Below are 15,098 nucleotides of genomic sequence, written 5' to 3' on the forward strand. Positions count from 1 at the left end.
GCCTTCACGTATTCTTTGGAAAGAGCATCATTAATTCCAGAGAGACTGTATTTATTTATTCATTTGCTGGGGTTGGGGTGGCACAGGGATGGAGAAGAAGTGGGGCGGGGGCGGGGGGAGAGGGCATCTGAAGGAAAACATGGTTTAATCCCCTTTGCTTTTAAGGAAAACCCCTCTGCAGCTTGAACATTGGGGTCATTCGGTGTGCTTGCTTCTGCTTTCTTAAAAAAGCCTATATGGAGGCGAAATCTGCCCTTCAGCAGAAATTCAGTGCCTGTGCAAAGGGTTTGTTTGTAGATCTTTCAAATGCGAAAGCACTTGTGTTTCTGTCACCGCTGGGGTGGGGGGTTATTTCTGGGGAAGGGTGGCGTTGGTGGAGGTGTAAAAGGCAGGAAGCAGGAAGAAAAGGCAAGGCGAAGGCCGCGGCCAACTCCAGACTCGCGGGCAGGACGCGGCGGGAAGTGGCTGCGCGGCGCCGCGTCCCCGCCCCAAGCCCGGAGCCGGGCAGTCGCGTGCCGCGGCCGGGGCGCCGCGTCCCCGTGCAGTGCTGGCGACCTGTCACCGAGGACGACGTGGCTCGGAGCTGCCTCCGCTTTCTCCCAGCCATTTTCCTTTAAGATGATGTAATAGTCGTTTCCCTGGATGGTATCTTGCCTGCACTGCTGAAACAACAGCATCCGAACTGCACCGGGAACTGTGGAACCACCCAGCTCCGCCGCCCGCCGGAGAAGCCCGAGCCCGAGCCCCCCGCGGCCTCTCTGCGCTGCGGCGGCCGGGCTCCCAGCGGCTCCCACCTGCATGGGAACATGGCAGTCCGTTTGCCCTTGCCGGCAGGTGGGGTGGCTACCTGGGACCCCAGCAGGGCACATCTGTCTGGCTTGCTTTCTGCTCCTGGGCTTTCTGAAAAGCTTCTCAGTCCCAGTACCTCTTCCAACTCTCTTCTGTTTTAAGGATTCTTTCTAAAGGTTTGAGGTTTTTTGTTTTTTTTTTCCTTCCCCTTTTTACTGGAGAGGCTTTGGTTGGATATTTTTCTCTGCCTTGCTTCTTCAACCCAGCCACCTCTCCTTACGCTTTAACTTTTCTGTGACTTGTTTCAACTTGACATTGGGAGTGAATACATACCTATATACATACATACAAATACACATTTATATAAATATTTACATGTATCTATATAAAATTATTTTCCAAGAGCACATCTCTCTGGCACTTTTCATTGATACCTCTGTCCTTTACCTCTTTGGGATTTGACAAGCTCGACTCTGGCTGTGGATTCTGATTCCTTTGCAAATGGGTATTTCTTCACAGGAACTGGGTTTCCAGCACTCACTAAGGTAAGTTCTGAGACTTATTGCTTTTCCTGACCAGCTTGGAGAAAAAAAAAAAAAAATCCCCTTTTAAAAGTTGAAAATCATATATTCCTTTTTAAAGCAGAAATACCAATAGAAATATTTTTAATACTAATTGCTGGAGACAGAGGCGTATGGATAAACATGTAGACACAAAATAGCTTGAGAGAAGCTACAATTTAGTTGAAGAATGGCTGAAATCAGTAGTTCCAGGGCTGCTTATGTAAAATAATCTCTCCCTCCCTCCCTTCCTCCCTACTTCCCCCCCTCCCTCCCTCCCCTCTCTCCAGTGGTGTCTCTTTTTCTGACTCATGCTGGGTTTGAGGAAATAATTTTCTCTCTTTTCCTTCAGACAGACCTCTGAGTAACTGGGGACTTGGCCTGCCTTGCCTACTGAGCTTGGGGCAGATCGGATGGAGATGAGTTGGTTATATTCTATGAAGTAATAGCTCACCACCAGCCAGGGTTTAAACTACTTTTGCAGCATCACTTCACCTGTGGACTCTTCTAAATTTTGCTTCCTTGGGGGAAAAAAAACTGGGGTAAGAGAAGGTCGTTTTTAACAAGTTAGCATCCTTCTCCCTCTTTGATAAGTTGATGCAAAGGATAAGGCTGTGACTCCACTGGATTTCACCTTCAAATCAAAATAGGAGAAGAGCAAGAAGAAAGGGACAATGGCTTTAAGTGGAAACTGTAGTCGTTATTATCCTCGAGAACAGGGGGCTGCAGTTCCCAACTCTTTCCCTGAGGTCGTGGAGCTGAATGTCGGGGGTCAAGTTTATTTCACCCGCCATTCCACATTAATAAGCATCCCTCATTCCCTCCTGTGGAAAATGTTTTCCCCAAAGAGAGACACGGCTAACGATCTAGCCAAGGACTCCAAAGGAAGGTTTTTCATTGACAGAGATGGATTCTTGTTCCGTTATATTCTGGACTATCTCAGGGACAGGCAGGTGGTCCTGCCTGATCACTTTCCAGAAAGGGGAAGACTGAAAAGGGAAGCTGAGTACTTCCAGCTCCCAGACTTGGTCAAACTCCTGACCCCTGATGAAATCAAGCAAAGCCCGGACGAATTCTGCCACAGTGACTTTGAAGATGCCTCTCAAGGAAGCGACACGAGAATCTGCCCTCCTTCCTCAGTGCTCCCTGCGGACCGCAAATGGGGCTTCATTACAGTGGGCTACAGGGGGTCCTGCACTATGGGCAGAGAAGGGCAGGCAGATGCCAAGTTTCGGAGAGTTCCCCGGATTTTGGTTTGTGGAAGGATTTCCTTGGCAAAAGAGGTCTTTGGAGAAACTTTGAATGAGAGCAGAGACCCTGACCGAGCCCCAGAAAGATACACCTCCAGATTTTATCTCAAATTCAAGCATCTGGAAAGGGCTTTTGATATGTTGTCAGAGTGTGGATTCCACATGGTGGCCTGTAACTCCTCAGTGACAGCATCTTTTGTCAACCAGTATACAGATGACAAGATCTGGTCAAGCTACACTGAATATGTCTTCTACCGTAAGTACAAAGGGTTCTTTTGATTTTTCATCTGTATCAATTCTCTTTACAGTTGTTTATGGTCTGCATGTTCAGTCAGTGTCTAAGGAATACCATTTGGGATTTTTTTAAACTCCTGAGGTATAACTAAAGTATTAGAGGTTCTAAATCAGGTCTCACATCTTATCTAAGGCACCTTTATCTGTTTTATCAGTAACATCAGAGAATATTCAAAGGTCTATGCAAATGATATTGGTTTAGGTAATTTGGGGATTGGAGGCAGACATGTATGTCTGTTTGCCAGATATGGGATTGTGAGGAGAAGACGATGGCTGGAACTTGGCTGTTGATCCATGGGAGGTTAGCAGACTCTGAGCGGATGAGATGGTGCTGTCCATTCTTTATTTTTTTATTTTTTAATTAATTTTTTAATGTAGTGTTCCATGATTCATTGTTTTCGTGTAACACCCAGTGCTCCATGCAGTACGTGCCCTCCTTAATACCCATCACTGGGCTCACCCATCCCCCCACCCCCCTCCCCTCTAAAACCCTCAGTTTGTTTTTCGGAGTCCATAGTCTCTCATGGTTCGTCTCCCCCTCCGATTTCCGCCCCCCTTCATTAGCGCTCACCATAGCACATACCCTCCCCGATGTCTATCACCCAGCCACCCCATTCTTTGATGTGAACTTTGGGACCTGTTAAGCCAGTTGCTGGAGACTTGCTTTCATCAGGGGCTCTGAGAACACAAATGGCCGTTGGGCAGAAGGATGTGGTCTCGGAAAGGTAGACGGCACTAGGTAGACGGCAGCATCGGCTGACAAAAGACCCCCGGGCTCCCCTACCACGTCTGAGATTCGCTTTTATAGCCTTTACAGGTCTGCTGTTTGATTCTTTAGCATTTTGTACAGAGACTTGAGTTGCACTGCAGACTTAATTAAACTGAACTTCATGTAAGAGCCATCCAGAAGGAACTAGATCTTTGAGAACTGTCAGTCACAAGCAGGTATCTTCAGACACCTGAGGTGATGGAATTACTGACATAAAAGGAAATCAAGGGGGAAAAAAGGCATGGAAACAGTTGTTCTGGAGCTTTTTAAGTAAGCGTTTCTTAGAGGTCAGTCCATTGGCTTACATGACGATTTATGCTACAGATTGCTTTGTTTTATGAAATGGCATCGTTCTAAATAAACCATAAGCCATTGATCTCTGAAGGGAGAACAGTAAATCAGTCTGTAAAGTTTAGTGCTTGGTTTAACAGTGGATTTTCAACAGGACCTGGGAGTTGGGTAAAGTGAATTCCGTAAGAAATGTTTCCATGTTAGCATTCAGTTTCCTCTCATTCTAAGGCAAATCCATAAATTTGGGGATTAAAATGTCTAAGTTTTTTTTTTTTTAAACATAAAGGGACAACTGAATTTCTGGGACTGATTTTTGCCTACGGTTGTGTTTCTTCATGTGGAGATGGTGCTGGAAACAGTGGTAAAGAGGCCAGTGGCAAGCTGAGTTGTTCTGTGCTGGGGTATCACCCATTAGATTTTTAGAAGTGAGGACCCACGGATTGTGTGGAAAGGACAGCCTGCAGAGGAAAATGAAGCCAGCTATCAGTTCAGCAACATACTGATGTGTAATAACAAGCATTATTTGGTCCAACAACCCTATCGATGGCCTTTATCTATAATCTATATCTTCCTCGATGCTGGAGCTTAGTCACCAGATACTGCTTTCTTTCTTCGGGTGTAGAGATAAGACTTTAGCTTTTTAGCCTTCTGTGAAGGAATCTGACATTATCTGTAATTCTGTAGAAAAAATATCTGTTCCTAACTCTTTTGGAAAAATGTATCTTAGAAAGAGTTCAAATCTAGTTTTGTGATATTTACCTTGTTCTCCAATTTCTAATAAAATAGCACCTTGAGAAGCTTTAGGCAAATAAATGAAAACATACCAACATGACCCCTGCCCCCCAAAAGGACCACATTAGATTTCTATCACTTGCTCATCTAAATGAGACCCAGAATCTGACATGTATTTCCCTGCTAGCTCAGTGATATTTGTGTGTTCATTAAAGACTCATCCGTCTAACACTATGTCCTCTTTATATTGCTCTGAACAGGTTCTGCTCTGCTGATCATATAATTGCTTCCTTCTTTGTTGGGTTGCTGAGAGGTTGCTGAGGAGCAGTTTGCTCTCCATCACTCATGGACAGGCTAGCACAAACACAATGCAACTTCATATTGCACAGCATATATATTTTATGTGATATACTTCCCTTTGTACCTAACATTCAGAGCTAAGTATTAACTCTTCCTCTGTCTTAGGACCAATAAAACTGACAGCTGGCTTTCTAGGGTGCATAACAGCTTCTGTGCAGACGTTTAACCATAATTATTTAATTAGAAGCTGCCAACTGTGCCTATATAAGCATTAATTCATCAAGCTGTTGTGCTCGGGTTAATGGGCTGAAACTATGGGAGGTGCTCTAAAGCAGGGAGTTGACTCTGCAAAGATGCTCTTCATCCAGCACTAGCCCTGCCCAGCCCTGCCTTGTGCTGCCCAGCATGGAGCCCCGGTGTGCACTGTGTGAGCAGAACACTTGGAACCACCACCTGCGAGATTGGAATGGGCGGCATGAGTCCCCAGGAGCATCTCTACATCCTTAAATTAAAAAATCAAAAAACAAAAAATAAAAAACAAAAAATAACCATCCAACCAGCTAACCAGCAAACAAAAAAAGATGCTCTTCACAGAGAAACTCAACTTCCTCCTTGGTTGAAAAAATTATATTGTACATACAAACTCCTTAGATCCAAGGAATTTACTCCAAGCAATCAGACTCTTCTAATCTGGGGATAATACAAAGTCATTTTGCCTGGATCCATATCACAGTAAAAAATGAATAATGAAAAATGAATACATTGCATAAGGTGGTTGACAGTCATGGGGAGAGACCCCCTTCTTTCCATTTGCCTCATTTTCTTCCAAGTTCTCCAAAGGGAAATTGAAAGACCAAAATCTCCCTGTCATTCATTAATAGGTTAGATTCTTGCCTCATTTAATCTTAATGTGGACCTAGAATTGATGGTCAACATCATATAGACTGTTTAGTTAATGTAGAACTGTGAAGAGTTAAAGTCAACAGGTGTTTGTATGTGTTTAAGAGGGTGATAAGAAATGTGTTTGTCTACATTGCTTACCATAATATGATATGTGAGATGCTATGGATTATGATTCACTTATCAGCAACCAGGAAAATGATTGATGTAGGAACGTAGAAATCTCTAAAAAAAAGAAAAAAAGAAAAAGAAAAGAAATATCTAGTGGTGCCTGGGTGGCTCAGTCGGTTAAGCATCTGACTCTTGGTTTCAGCTCAGGTCTCGCTCTCGTGGGTCATGGGATCGAGCGAGCCCCATGTCAGGGTCTACACTCAGCAGCAGTCTGCTTGGATATTCTCTCCCTCTGCCCCTTCCCCCACTCTCTCTCTCAAGTAAATAAATAAATCTTAAAAAAAAATTATCTGTCTAGGAGTGCCTCACAAAGCATTTTAGATATGTCCTTTGTTTAAATTTAAAACAATGAGAAGATACCTTTTCTTCTCTACCACCCCACTAGCTAAATAATTACCTCTCTTTTCTCTTCAAGCATTACATAGAAGGCAGTATCACAAACATCAGAGAATGCCTTCTTGACTCACCTGTAAATGTAATGGGAGCTGAGTGATCTGGATAAGAGAAGTCCTGATTTTGAACCAGATACCAGGCTATTCATACCACTTAGGAGCAAAATCACAGGTGATAGAAATAAATGAACCTGCTATTTAGAGCCATCTTCCAATGCCCGAGAGTGAGAAGATTGTTCTTGGTTGGAGAGAACTATACACATTTTTAAAATCCTACCCATTAGTGAGTTACTTCAGACAAATGCCTGAAACACTCAAATTCAAAGGAATTTGCCTCTAATTTTACTGCGACAACATGACAAGTAGGGAGTTTAATTCATAGGACGCATACTCCAAAAACACACACTCTGAGTTCTGTGAATTATAGTAGAGACACCAACTCATTGCGTCTTCAACAAATTGCTGCTTGTCAGTGCATTTTAATCTTCTCTTTACTTCATTTCCTTAAATTTAAAGATTGTTTCCACAAAACTCTCTAAATTGTTTTATGTACTGTTAACCTTAAAAATTAAGCTGCTAGTTATTTTACCAGCAAAAATGGGTTTATTTGGGAATAGTAGAAAATTGCAATTCAGGATAAGCAAGTTAAAGCAAAGCCATAGGCAAGACAAAGAACAAAGGAGAGAAATTCTCTTTTATGGGGAGGGAGGCATTGAGCAGGGCTGTTATAAACAAAAAGCCCATTGGAGTAAACTGGGAGTTTGCAGTATACTGGCTTTTCATAGGCTCAGTTGTGATGGTCTCTTATTGGCTGGGCTGTTGCCAGGGAAGTAGACAAACTTTCTTCCTCCTGTGGGGCAGTAAAGTGGAATGGACTTGCAAGGTCTATCTCTTCCTGTTGGGTCTGCAATTGATGACAGGTGGTAGGGTGTGAGAGTTTCCCTTTCTGGGATCTGGATTCCACTTGGAATGAGGTTTCCTTTTTAAAATTTTCATGGTACACAGTACCTCAGGGCTGTTGAATGAGATGGGGGGTTGGAAATAAGTCAATCAGAAAATGAATTCTCAGAATTCAACTGCATGACTTTGTTTTGGGAAGAGATACACAGCTGTGACTGCTGTGATTAACCTACCCAACAATGACTTTGGAAACTTCAGTAAGAGGGTATGTTCTTAACAGGTAGAAATGCAGCCATCCTGAAATGATTCTAGCTCTTTTTCTACTGTTTATTTGAAAGATACCAATGATAACTTCTATTTTTATTGCTCATAGAGTATGATGTTGGTACGTTCAGAATGACGTAGCAGAGCAATGTAGTGAAAATGGTGAAGGTTTGGTTTTTACCACCACCTACATCTCCTTTCTGTGTTGTTTTTCTGTCTTCTTCACCTTAGAGACTTTTTAGTCCTGTTTTAGTCATTTCTGCTTCCTGTTCTTTCTCTCCATTGTCAGTAAAAATTCTCTTCTGCCGTATATTTAGAATACTTTCAAGGCATGGTGTACTTTTCTCAGGGGGTTTGGTACATAAGAAACCTTTTGATAGTTGTAGATCAGGTGACTTAGTATCCCAAAAAGAGTGTTCTGAAGACATAAGGCTTCTTAATATATAATTTAAAAATATAGCACAATTTAAATATAAGGCTTCATCATGAGATTGAACTGGACCCATGCTTGGGCAGATATGAAATGACAAAGGGCAGGTGTATGGTTATAATTTTTTTTAATCTCTTTAAGGTGCTGTGCTTTGAGTATGGGGCTCAATATAAGAGTGATATAAGCATGCTAGTGAAATATTTTATTACAGTATTTTCACTTTCATGCCAAACAAGATATGTTGTTACCTGAGCCAAGTCCCTTGTATGATTCAGGTACTTTCTTCCTAGGTCTTGAATTTAGCAGCAAGAGAAGTGTCAGTATGTGGGCAGAATGGGGAGGAGGTCTCTGAGATTGCCCTTAAGTGCCTCAATATGTTAAAAAATATATATACAACTAGGAAGAGAAGACCAAATGTCCCTGGAAGCCTAATGAGGTTTAGGTCTTATCAAAGAAATTAGAAAAGGAAAGAGCTGAGAATATGCCAAAAAGCTCCATTTGGAAGCCCTCCAAGCATGAACAACGGTGAGGAGTGACTGTGCACAGGGGAAGTGTGCATCCAACATATAGAAGAAAGTTCTTCAGAAATGGATACATGGATGCTCAGTTTCTGTGTCATAACTGACTATTGCTCTTTTTCTTTGTTTTTTGCTATAGCTTTCCTCAAATAGTGCATTTCTTGGCAAGTCAGTGAAAAAACTTCATACAGAAATTTTCAAATGCATCCAAATGAAGACACCCAGTTCCAATAATTACAATTAACATTACAAGAGCAATCTTGTTTTATATATATTCCTACCTACTCTCCCTTCTGTCTGCACATTATTTTGAAGCAAATTTCAGACATCAATCATTTCATTCATCCACAGATACAGTACTGTATGTTTCTAAAATAAAACAAATTAAAATAAAATATAACACAATACCATTATCACATATAAAATTAGTAATTCTTTAGGATCATCTAATATCTAATTGATGTTAAAACTTTTGATTTTGTTACAGTATTTTCTTAAAGTTGGCTTATTAAATCAAGATTCAAATAAGGTCTATCCATTATCTTTGATTCCTGCTTCTTTTTTCATTCAAAATTAAAAAAAAATATTGCATTTATCCCATATGCAACCAAGTGGCAAAATGTATATCTTAAATCTCTTTTAATCTCTCCTTCCCTCCCTCCTTTCCTCTTTATCTTTCTTTCTCTTTTTCTCTTTCTTCCTCCCTCCCTCCCTTCCTTCCTTTTTTTAAATCAATTTATTTGTTTGAAGAAACCAAATTGTTTGCCATGTTCAATATTCAGCTTTCTGGGTTTTACTGATCCATCTCTATGATCTTTGTGATGTCATTAAAACATTTTTTTCCTGAACCCTATATTTGTGAATTTGTTAGATCTTGATTCTAGATTCTAGAGACTCAATGGGACTCATGTTCAGTATTTCTGGCAAGAAATCTTTATAAGTGATGGCAAGTCCATTTTTTACATTATTGAAGCATAATAAACATAGAGTATTATATTAGTTTCAAGTTTACAAAATAATGATTCAACAATTACATTACTCAGGGATCATCATGATAAGGGTACTCTTAATCCCCTTTATCTAGTTCACCCAAGGCAAGTCCATTTTTAACTTTTAATTTGCTTTGGAAGGCAATAAGAAACCACTATTTTTCTTTCCAGTCTTTCAAAAACTATCTATTATTCCCTTGCTGTTCTTTTTTAAAGATTTATTTATGTATTTGAGAGAATGGGAGGGCGGTGAAGAAGAGGGAGAGAGAGTCTTAAGCAGGCTCTGCGTGGAGCATGGTGCCCAATGCGGGGCTTGATCTCATGACCCTAGGATCAGGACCTGAGCCATAGTCAAGATTTGGATGCTTAACTGAGTATGCCACCCAGATGCCACTCCCTTGCTATTCTTATCATTAAAATGGGCCAACATCATGGGTGCAGTGAGCCTACCAAGATGTGCAGCGGGTCCTGTAGACTGGGAAGAAGAATCATTTGGGGTGGGGAAGTTTCCCTCCTGGCTATTCAAATTTTATATTCTGGGATTCTTTCAACTGTGCTTCACGCCAACGACTGAACTCATCATCTGTATTCCCTAAACCTCCTGTCTTCTTGTGCTCTTTCTCACAATAATTGGCATCATCAGTCACTCATTTCCCCAGGGAAGAATGGAACCTAGGTGGCATTCCTGACTCTTCCTTCTTCCCAACCTATGACAAATCCTACCAGTTCTTCTTCATCTCTCTCAAGTCCATCCATTTCTTTCCATCACCACTGATGCCAGCCTGGCCCAGACCACCAGCACTGCTTTTTGTTGCTTTGAAACCCTGGGAGCATCCCGAGTGAAATCTGAAACCAGCTCTGTATGCAGAGGGCAGGAAGAGATTGAAGGAAGAGGCAGGGCTCTCTAGATTGGTAGGTTGCAGGCTTAATAAGCAAGAGAATTCACTTATAAGGCTTGTCTTAGGCAGCCACAAAACCAATAGATTTCTGCATCCATCTGCCATATCTTAAAAGTCTATATAGAGGCCTTAATGGGGTTCAGTGACATAAACTATCCAGATGCTCTTAACACCTTATCTCTATCTCAAGGCTGTGTCCTTGGAGTAGCTTCTGGGAGCAGGGAAGGCAAGTGGAAATCACATTCCAAAGATAGGGGAAGGGATGAGGAGGGGCCTCCGGTTTGCCTCGGTCCAACTCATGGGTCAACCAGTGGCCGTATCCTCTTGATGACCTCTCCCAAAACTTTTCTAGACTACTGCAAAGAAACTTAATTTGTCCTCCCTGTTCAAAATTCAGTGTTATCATCCCCTTTGAATCTGTTCTCCCTGTTGCAAGAAAAAAAAAAAAATGGTGAGATTTCTAAAATGTGAGCTTGACCATGTCATTCCTGCTTAAAGTTCTTCATTGCCTTAAAACTGCTCATAGAGTTAAAGGCAAACGCCTTAACCAGGAATCACAGCCCCTCATGAGATGACCTCTCTTTCCTTCCCCAGAATCTTCTGTTGCCATCCTGCCCTTTGCATTTTTAATCTCAGCTATATTCAATTTCTTTCAGTTTCTGAATGCTGTTATGTACTTGCTTCTTTGGTTTTGTGTATGATGTTCTCTGCCTGGACCTCTACTTCCACCTGCTTTGATGAACTAAATCTTCAGGTTCCAATCTGGAGATTACCTTTTCTGGGAAGCCTTTCCTAGCCCACTGTATCTGGCTAGGCACACCTTATCTTTGACCCAGAGGACTCTATTTTCCTTTACCATGGCACAAAAAATATTGTATTATACTTGGTTATTTGGCTGTCTCTTTTACATTATTTGTAAACTCTGTCAAGATAGGAACTGTAACTGTCATGTTCATCACAATACCTGGCACAGTACATGGAATAAATGTAGGTACTCTGTAAATATTGTCCAGAAGAATGAGAAAGAAATGCCCACTGCAGAGTTCGGTTATGGTCATAGATGCCACTCTCTTGCATACACTATTGCATTATCTCTTAACAAAAGAACAAGAGAGCAGTGATGGAGTGATGGCACTTTAAATAATAATAACAGCTTTTCCAAATTTCCATTGAGTGCTTTGGCACTGGGATAAGCACTTTACATACAAATTGGAAATCTTACTGAAAGACTCTGTGCTCTTAGCACCTGCACCGACATTTGAGCTCAAGGGGACTGAGAAAAACACTTTGCAGAAGCGGGATCCCCTGTGGTCTCCTTTTAGTTGGTTCATCCATGCAGGGGCAAATCAAAGCTGGGTGCGACCGGGGTTTGAGGAACAATCCAGGAGGGACTCAGGATTCAGAGAAGTGTTCCAAAATTGAGAAAGTAGCTCCAGGAGGAAGAGAGCTCTACCAGAATGCAGAGAATGTTTTGAGCCCAATCAGGTTGTCTTAATTTTCCTCCTGCTAAAGTATTCCATTTCCTCCTCCCTCCCTTCCCACAAATGTTAGTGATTGCTCCTTAATACCAGAGGCAGCAGAACATGGTAGTGAAGGGCTGGGTTTTGAGGTCCAGACTGCTTGAGTTTGAATCCCTAGCTATTGGAATCATTGACAAATTATTTTACTTCTGTGCCTCATTTTCCTCGCCTGTAAAATGGAGCTGAGGACAAGAGTACTTACCTCATGCGGCTGCTATGAGAATCAAATGGGTTGCTATATATAAAGTGCTTACGACAGTGTCTGGCACCCACCCGGTCAGTGGTGTGAAGTGTTACTGATTACCAGGATGGCTGAGACAGAGTTGGTTTCTTTAAATAACCCACCTGATACTTTCTGATACTCCCTGTGGACACTTTGCCCAGAAATACACATCCAGAAATTTTTCTTAATTATTAGAGAGAGAGGGAAAGAGAGAGAGAGAGAGTGCACGAGCAGTGGGGGAGCAGCAGAGGGAGAGGGAAAATCCTGAAGCACATTCCCTGCTGAGCACGGAGCCCAACACGGGGCTCGATCCCAGGACCTTGAGATCATGACCTGAGCCGAAATCAAGAGTTGGACACTTAACCAACTGAGACACCCAGGCACCCCCAAATGTATTTTTAAAAAGGAAATTCAAGCCATGGGTTTTACTTGAATCTGAATATGCATAAACACCCCCAAAGGCTTCAAATTCTAACTCTTTCCATCCCCTTGGCTATTCCTTTGTGGATGTCATTAATAGTGCCTTTCCCTCCACCTTGTTTTCGACTTGTGGCTTTTCAGAACCTAGGATAATAGGAGATAGAACTGAAATTTAAGACTACAACTTAAATTATATATTCCGTCACTGCAGAATTATAATAACCTTTTATGAATCTCAACCTAGACAATATTCTCCTTCGTGGTGACAGAAAATGGTTATTGAACATGCCACTGACAATAGGATCATTCAAATTGCTCCAAAAATGAAAACAAGACATTTTGCTCCACACTGTGAGTAGCTGCACTGTGTGGCATTAAAAAGAAATTGGAGTGCTAATTCGGGACTGTTGCCATGTGACCTGCTCAAAAGCTGCCCATGGGAAGAAATTGATACTTTCCACTTTCATTCATCAGCCACATTCCAAAGTAGAAAATTCTTACCATTTTCCCACCCCAATTTATACTGACCTTTTATTCTGATACAATGTGACTGTCTATTAATTACATTGGTGAAAATAGAAGGCGACCCATTATACATAACTTGATGGAGCACTTAAGATGCCTTAGGGCTGTTGTATATTGTGTTTTAGACAATAGACCGTCCAGATCAACAGTACTACGCAACTAAATAGAGAAAAGGGGAGGTAGGCTCTGGTAATGGTGACTTTCCTGTAAAGGGGACCCTGGAACAGCAGAGACGTTCTAGGGACTGGGATACGGACAAGGGGTGTATGGATGTTAGTGGGGCAGAAGTGTACAGTGAAAACCATGGGGCGGTTTGAGACCTGGGGAAGTGTTGCAGTTCTGCAAATCCCCTAATCACAGAGGTAGAGCTGGTGCACCATGCGAAGAACATCAAGCCCTGGTTGGGAGTCATGGCTCATTGTGTTACAGCATAAACATTCAGTTATGTCAGGTAGAAAAACTTTCCTATGGGCATGCGCCTGCAAATGTGCACTGGAATGCAAAGGAAAATAGGATTCAGTTCTCATTAATTTGCTTTTTAGCCAGTGAGGTGAAATATCTCTTTTTCTTTAAATAGAGAGATACCTAGGGGCGCCTGGGTGGCTCAGTTGTTAAGCGTCTGCCTTTGGCTCAGGTCATGATCCCAGGCTCCTGGGATCGAGCCCCACATCAGGCTCCCTGCTCAGCGGGAAAGCCTGCTTCTCCCTCTCCCACTCCCCCTGCTTGTGTTCCCTCTCTCGCTGTGTCTCTCTCTGTCAAATTAAAAAAAAAATATATATATATATATATATATATATATAAATAAATAAATAGATACCTGTGTGGATCTGTACAATTTTGCTGAGCTGCATTGTGATAGAAAAGTGTTAATTTCTATTTGTGTAAGAAAAGCATGCATTAAAAAATGAGCAGGGGCACCTGGGTGGCTCAGTCAGTTGAGCGTCCAACTCTTGATTTTGGCTCAGATCATGATCTTAGGGTTCTGGAATCAAGCCCAGTGTCTGGCTCTGCCCTCAGTGCGGAGTCTGCTTGTCCTTCTCCCTCTACTCCTCCCCCTGCTCGCACTCTCTCTTTCTCTCTCAAATAAATACATCTTTAAAAAATATTTAAAGTACAGCCTGGATTTCATTTTTTTTTTAAGATTTTATTTATTTATTTGACAGAGAGAGACACAGCGAGAGAGGGAACACAAGCAGGGGGAGTGGGAGAGGGAGAAGCAGGCTCCCCGCAGAGCAGGGAGCCTGATGTGGGACTCAATCCCAGGACCCTGGGATCATGACCTGAGTTGAAGGTAGTCGCTTAACCAACTGAGCCACCCAGGCGCCTGCCTGGATTTCATTTTTAAAAAATGAGCAGTTTTGCTTGGCTTTTCTGGATAAGAAACTCTTATGGCATGGACCAGTAGTGACTGATGATATAATGTGTGATACTTTCAACATCATAAAGGCCTCTTTTAGTCATTTGGATGCTCAGTAATGTAAAATACTTGTTTGAAAAGATCTGATTGCTTCCCACTTACTGAGGACCTATTTTATATAAAGTACTTCTCTTTGTTTTGGTAGGATTGTCCAATTGAGATGGGAAATATCCTAACTGTATGCAAAGAATTGATATCCTGATTCACAATGCCCTCATGCTAATGATTTTCTAGTACTTTTCCACAATGTGCTAAGGAAGTGATTTACAATGTGCACAGTCTTCATTGATTGGAAACTGCCGGCCCTTCAAACCTTCTTTCATCTGCATCCTTCCAAACAGACAAAACATGTAGTGATGTGTAATATTGTTTTCTAACAGATCTTGACATCTGTTCATGAGAATGGCCTTCATTAACAGGCAGATTTAGGTCTAGCCTAAGTTAGTTATACAAAATTCTGTTCTCTGCCTTCTGGTTTGTGAGTAAATGCCAGGCACTGTGACCTTGCTATGCCCTTTGCTTTTGTGTGATTTGGGTTCCTAGAC

The 15,098-nt window shown here is 41.9% G+C and overlaps 1 protein-coding gene across 1 annotated transcript in view; it reads left to right on the forward strand.

The window, feature by feature from the left end:
• The first annotated feature begins 995 nt into the window (after positions 1 to 995).
• KCTD16 (potassium channel tetramerization domain containing 16) overlaps positions 996 to 15,098 on the forward strand; it is a 250,468-nt gene continuing 236,365 nt past the window's right edge. Inside the window, exons 1-2 of the mRNA XM_035014385.1 lie at positions 996 to 1,334; positions 1,702 to 2,855. Of these exons, the coding sequence (XP_034870276.1) occupies positions 2,024 to 2,855 (832 nt within the window). The 5' untranslated portion in view covers positions 996 to 1,334; positions 1,702 to 2,023. The remainder of the gene's footprint in view (positions 1,335 to 1,701; positions 2,856 to 15,098) is intronic.

Source organism: Mirounga leonina, unplaced genomic scaffold (genome assembly GCF_011800145.1).
Source record: "Mirounga leonina isolate KUSES-001 unplaced genomic scaffold, KU_Mleo_1.0 Mir_168, whole genome shotgun sequence".
Taxonomy (NCBI): Eukaryota; Metazoa; Chordata; class Mammalia; order Carnivora; family Phocidae; genus Mirounga; species Mirounga leonina.